This window comes from Galeopterus variegatus, unplaced genomic scaffold (assembly GCF_000696425.1).
Source record: "Galeopterus variegatus unplaced genomic scaffold, G_variegatus-3.0.2 Scaffold1484, whole genome shotgun sequence".
NCBI classification, from domain to species: Eukaryota; Metazoa; Chordata; class Mammalia; order Dermoptera; family Cynocephalidae; genus Galeopterus; species Galeopterus variegatus.
The window spans coordinates 61,886-68,578 of NW_007727595.1; the positions used below are offsets into that span (position 1 = coordinate 61,886).

Consider the following 6,693-nt stretch of genomic DNA (forward strand, 5'->3'; position numbering starts at 1 on the left):
TTCTACTCCAGCTTACATGCTGTCCAAAAAGAGGACCTATATTCTGGTCCCTTTCAAAAGATGTAGAAATTTCCTATGTGTGCTATGTCAATTAAATACATGACATTTCATGAATGCAATCTACACTCAACACTTTCTCAGATCATTATGAATATATGCTTTGAAAGTCATTCACTCAACATCTAGCTAAATGGAACTATATGCCTCCTTTGAATCAGATCACTGGTGGTTGTGGCATAATACCATTTTTTTTTATACTGGAATGTGTAACTTTGAATCATGATCATTAATACAGACTGAATTGGGCAAATATCCTTGGGTCAGAGGGATAAAGGAACCAGCACAATCTAACATACTTATGCTTCTATAATCTTAGTTTTTCATCAGTGGGGAAAAAAATCCGTGTTTTTAATTCACCTTCTACCTCTTTAAAGACATAACAGATTCCTCTCATCTACACAAGATAATTTTCAAAATGAAAACCAAAATCCACTGGGAAAGAAATAGGGAGACACCTGAAGTTACCTATTCAAGGTAATACTGTGTGTACCGTGTTTGAACAGAGAACATCAGAGTGGCAGTAGGAAGATGTTCTCTTAGACAGGTAGCCACCTAGCCTCCAGGCAGTAATCATGTTTTAAACAGACCCTTATCTGCATTAACATCGTGTTATGCATGGATCACCCTGGTTTGTAGTGGCATCTGAGAAGAATGCCATCTTATCCAGAGATCTTTCAAACATCTGAATTCTTGATCTTAGCTACTGGTAAAGTTTACACTATGATTATATATAACCATTATTTCCTCTTCCATTTTCTATTAACCCAGTGATTAATGAAAGTAAAATCAAGGGATGGTTAAATGATCATTTTCATTATTAACACCTACCTTGCATTTTACAGGTATATCTAGTGAAACACCACCTTCTGGAGAAATCAAGGGCATTGTTACAGTAAACTGGTCCAGTGGGATATTACAAGTATAAAAAATATTCCATTCTGTATCAAAACTAGGCACATGCCTTTATTTATAGTAACAGAAGTTAACAGAGTCGAGCGGTTCCGCCTTGAGTCCTGTTGCTTGGCACCCTACATCACACAAACACACCTCTCAACATATCTCCACCCATGACTCCAGGGATCTAGTCTCAGGGTTATCTGCAGGTAAAGGAAGGTGAAGCCACACTTGGATCAATAGTGGTGAGTAACTAAAAGCACAACCTCTCATTCATATTGCTTTAAAACAGATATAGCATATATGTTTCAAAAAAAGAAAGAAGAAAGAAAAGTAAAGAATATATTGATCTCTTTGTGGTGCTGAACGAACAATATGGTATGATGCAAGGCTTTAACAAATGATAATCATAGATACAAATTTTTCTGTAGAGTATGTATTAGACAAATGTGTCTTTAATATGTAAATCCTACACTGTAGGTTGTTCTTTTTATTTTTTCTTTTGTTTTTGCAGTGGTAGAAAATGCTGAATTGTCCATGAGCGTGAGCCAAAGGTTCATTACTGAGATCCCCAGAAGGCCAATATTTGCAATGCAAACAATTAGTATCCCACTCTGTGAAGGGCTCTGACATGTATCTGCCTGCCTCTAGATGGAGAGTCTCCATAAGAAGTCCTCCTGCTTCCATGGGCCCTGCCTTGACACAGGGCAGCTGCATGAAGCTGCCTCTTAACCTACTAATTTCCTGTGCCAGACGGTCTTATTGATTACCAACAGGTACACAGACAGTAGTGTGAGTGGTGGACCCTCAGATCATTTTCATGGTGAACCTCCTGGGTCCGGCCACCTCCCCCTCCACAACAGCACCATTGTTTTTTCGGGGCACATATTCAAGGTCAATGCTATTTTTGTGTTTGCCTTTCCCTCGGCTCCACACAAAAAGGAGGAGAAAACAAAATAAAACCACTCCCAGGAATGTGAAACAGCCCATGGCTGTAGACACCAGTATTGTTTTAAGGTCCAGGGAAAAAGTATTGGCATTGGTGCCATTGGAAATGGTGTCATTGGAATCGGTCATGTACATAGGGGTCCTGTTCGCATAAAGGAAGCGGTCTGAAGTGAATCCTTTCACAGTTAAGGAGGCTGTGAAGGTGTCATTCCCAGCAGCATTGCTAGCGATGCAAACATACATCCCACTGTCTTGATCCTGGGCAAAGCGGATTTCCAAGGTGCCATCGCCCAATACAGTAGCTCTTCCATTGGACTTAGTGGTGATGAAACGCCTTCGGGGTGTCACCCAGGAAATCACAGGCTGTGGGTCTCCATCAGCACTGCACTCTAGCTGGACTGTCTGCCCTTCATCCACCAGCAGGTGCTGCAACTTTTTTTCACGGATTTTGGGTTTTTTGCAGGTAAAGTAAAAAGAAAGAGCAGTGCTATGGAAATCCTTGAATGACCTCTCACGGATGGTGTCTGGACCAGCACACATGGGCTGCTCACCACCAAACTGCAGGGTAGGCTGTCGCTGTAGGATCCAAAGGAGACGGCAGTCACAGGCCAGAGGGTTGTTATTAATGCTCAGAACCTCCAAAGCCCTAGGGGAGGAGAAGACATTCTCTTCCAAAGTTTCCAGCAGGTTCTGAGACACATTGAGCACTCGAAGGAAGCGCAGCCCTTGGAAGGAGTGAGGCTCAATGGTGCGGAGCTGGGCCCCCACTATGTGAAGCTCCTGAAGGCGGATCAGGTCAGAAAACATGCCTGCTTCAATAGTGCTGATGGGATTGTAGGAGAGGTTAAGGTGGGTCAGGTATACCAGGTGTTTAAAGGCAAGGAAGGGTACAGTGGACAGGTTGGTATTGGTGATTGAAAGGGATGTGAGGTTGAGACCATAGAGGCTATTGGCAGGCATCATATCTAGTAAAGGCCAATAGTCAATCTCTAGGTGTTTCAGGTGGAACAATCTTTTAAAGGCATACACGGGCATATTGTTGATATTGAGATGCTTCAGATGCAGGCTGATGAGACTGCGGAGGTGGGAGAGGGCTTCTGTTGGTACTGCTGTTAAATTGCATTTCTCCAGGGTGAGCTGCTCCAAGCTAAGTAGCCCACTAAAGGCCCTGTGTGATATATAAACCAAATCATTGTCCCCTACTTCTAGAGACTTTAGGTTATGCAGATCCTGGAACATGTAGTCCAGTAAAATGACAATCTTATTCTCACTGATGTCAAGCTTGGTGAGGTTGGACAGCCCTGTGAATACCCCCAAAGGGACCAACTTCAGGCGATTGCCTTTCAGGCGAAGGGAACGCAGGTTAAAGAGATTGTTAAATGCTCCCGGTTCCACATTGGTGATGATGTTGTCACTCAAGTCTATCTCCTCCAGCAGAGGATATGATATGAACTCTTCAGGGTTGACGCTTTTCAGCCTGTTTTTACTTAGGTCCAAGATTTTGGTCTCGATGGGAATGCCCTCTGGAATGGCGATCAACCGCCTTCTGTGGCAGCTCACAGATTTGTTCTGGGCAGAGCACTCACAGCGAGCGGGACAGCCAATGGTGGATCCCATGAAGATTAACACCACTGCCAGACCCAGGAACGGCTGCCAGCATGATATGGCCGTGTGAAGCATGACTCCACTTCTTAATCTACTCCTTGGTCACGGGCCTGCATGGAAGGGGCAAAAGAAGGGAGGAAGAGAAGCTGAGTTAGGACACAGGTAAGTGAAGGAGCATAAATAAGCAGTGAAGATAATGGGAAGGACACAGGATTTGAAATCAATCGGTACGGGCTTCAACCTAAGGACTGCCATGCGGGCCTGCATGGAAGGGGCAAAAGAAGGGAGGAAGAGAAGCTGAGTTAGGACACAGGTAAGGGAAGGAGCATAAATAAGCAGTGAAGATAATGGGAAGGACACAGGATTTGGAATCAATCAGATACGGGCTTCAACCTAAGGACTGCCATTATGAGCTACATGATCTTGAACTAGTTATTTCAACTCCCTGCATTTCCATTTTCTTGGCTGTAAAATGGGGATAATGAGGATGATAATAGTAATAGCTTCCTAGAGTTATCATGACAATTTCAGTGTTTGACAACTGTAAAGAGACAAATATAGTGTCTGGCTCAGACTGTGAGGCAGAGCAGCATACATTTCACACACAAAAAGGCTCTATTTGGAATTCAAATGAGAGAAACAGAGGTCAATGGCTAAGATGAAGCCAGTTCAGATTGAATCAGTGCTTGCGTCTCTAATGTTGGGATCTCATCCTACATTCAAAATAGGCTAACAGAAGTTTCATTCAATAGCAGGCCCTCAGGGTCAACATACAAAACAAAGTTACCTTCAGTGCAAGGTGGTGGGCTTTTTTACCTTCACATATACATTTTCTATTTTAAAAAACCAAAACTTTCAGAATTCAGTGAATTCTGATTTATTTGAGTCACACAGAAAGATCCTCAAAATCTCCCTATATGGTTTTTATGTTTCTTTATTTTTTTGGTGGTGGCCATAAGGAGATATGAACCCTTGACCTTGGTGTTATAACCCCATGCTCTAAACAACTGAGCTAATTGGCCAGCCCATGAATTTCACTCAGCATGTTTTCGAGATTCAACCATGTTGTTGTATGTAACAGTAGTTTGTTCTTCTGGCTGGTAGTATTCCACTGTATGGATATACCACAACTTGATTATCCATTCTCCTAGTTTTGGGCACTTAGGCTATGTCCTAGAGCTGCTGTGAATATTAATATGCACAGCTTTGTGTGTACTTATGTTTTCATTTCTCTTAAGTATATAATTAGGAATAAAAATTATGTCTCATAGTGTATGAATATGTTTAGTATTTGTAAGAAGCAGGCAGATCTTTTCCCAAAGTGATTGTACCGTTGAACATTCCCAGGAGCGATGCATGAGAGTTTCAGGTGCTTTACATCCCCCCAACATGGTATTGTCAGTCCCTCTAGTACGTAGTATTATCTCATTGCATTTTCCTAATAACTAGTGATGCTAAGCATCTTTCGTATGTTTATTGCCCATTTATATAAATTCTTTGGTAAATTTTATGTTCAAATGTTTTGCTTATTTTTAACTTTTTTATTATTGTGATATAAAATTTACTGGTATATTCTAAATACAAGTTCTTTATTGGATATGTATTGCAAACTTTCCTGCTTATCTATGGACTGCCTTATTATTTTCATAATGGTGTCTTTTAAAGAGCAGAAATTTAAAAATTTAAGTCCATTTTAACATTTTTTTCTTTCATAATGTATGCTTTTTGTCTGTTAAGAGATATCCGCCTATGTCAATATCATTGAGATTGTCTCTTGTGTGTTATTCTGGGAATTTGATAGTTTTACATTTACATTTAGGTCTATGATCCATTTTGGATTAATTTTTGTGTATTGTATGAGGTATGGATGAAGTTTTTTCTCCATACAGCTATCTAGTTTTTCTGGTGTTTTATTTCTTAAAAGGACTTTCCTTTCCTGGGACATTTGTCAGCAATCAATTGATTATATATGCGTGTGTCTGTTTCTGGACTCTATTTGCTCCATCGGTACCAAAGCTGTCTTGGTTACTGTAGCTTTTTATAATGAAACTTACTAGATATTGGAATATTTAGATTCTCTATTTCCTTCCTGTTAGTTTTCATAATTTGTTTCTTTCAAGGAATTTTTCTGTTCAGTCTAAGCTACCAAATTTATTTGAAGTTGTCATAAAATTATCTTATTCTTCTAATGTCTTTAAGATTTAGAGGTCATCTGTTTTATTTCTGGTATTGGTAAGTTGTGCCTTTAAATTTTTTTTTTAAATTAATTCTTAAAATTTATTATTAGCTTATTTATTCTTACAAATTGTAAAATTTCTTTATGCCCTTTACCCAACCTATCACTTCCCAAACCCCTTCCCTCCCTCTCCCCCATCTCTAATATCCTTAGGTTTGTTCTCTTCTTCTGAAATTTCAACATATTGTTGTGGTCTTTACTTTCTTTCCTTCATTCCTTCCTTTTTCCCTCCCTCCCTCCCTTCCTTCCTAGCACCCAGTTATGAGTGAGAACATGTGGTATTTATGTTTCTTTGTCTGGCTTACTTCACTTAACATAATTTTCTCCAGACCCATCCATGTTGTTGCAAATGGCAGAATTTCATTTCTTTTTATGGCTGAGTAGTATTCCATTGTGTAGATATACCACATTTTCTTTATCCAGTCATCCATTGGTGGACAATTAGGTTGGTTCCATATCTTGGCTATTGTAAATTAGAGCTTCAATGAACATGGGAGTGCAGTTATTCCTCTGACATTATGATTTCCAGCAGTGAGAATGCTGGGTCATATGGTGGTTCTATCTGTAGTTTTTTGAGGAAACTCCATACTGTTTTCCATGATAGCTGTGCTAATTTACAGTCCCACCAACTAACCCTTTTTTTTTCCTTGATAAGTCTAGCTCAAATTTTTCCAGTTATATGAACTTTTCAAAGAACCAACTTTTGCTTGTATTGATTTTTTTTCTATTGTGTGTTATTTTCATCTAATTCATTTCTGTTCTTTCTTTTTTTTTCTTTTTTCCTTTTTGTCTTTTTTCATGTCCGGCAATGGACTGCAACCCTCAGTGTCGCGCCCGTACTAGACCGGGACCGGCAACGGGATGGCACCCCTCGGTGCTGCGCCTGCACCTCGCCCAGCCAGTGAGCGGGAACCGGTCTGTATGTGGGATCCGAACCCTCGGCGGGAGCG

The 6,693-nt window shown here is 40.4% G+C and overlaps 1 protein-coding gene across 1 annotated transcript; it reads right to left on the bottom strand.

Annotated features, from left to right (window-relative positions):
* Window positions 1-996: 996 nt before the first annotated feature.
* LINGO2 (leucine rich repeat and Ig domain containing 2) lies at window positions 997-3,669 on the bottom strand. The gene has a single exon (XM_008577305.1). It carries the CDS (start codon window positions 3,580-3,582, stop codon window positions 1,762-1,764), a length of 1,821 nt encoding a protein of 606 aa, XP_008575527.1. The 5' UTR covers window positions 3,583-3,669; the 3' UTR covers window positions 997-1,761.
* Between the last annotated feature and the right edge of the window lie 3,024 nt (window positions 3,670-6,693).

Excerpts from the sequence above, each read along its gene's own strand:
- LINGO2 (XM_008577305.1), bottom strand. The coding sequence starts at position 3,582 with ATGCTTCACACGGCCATATCATGCTGGCAGCCGTTCCTGGGTCTGGCA.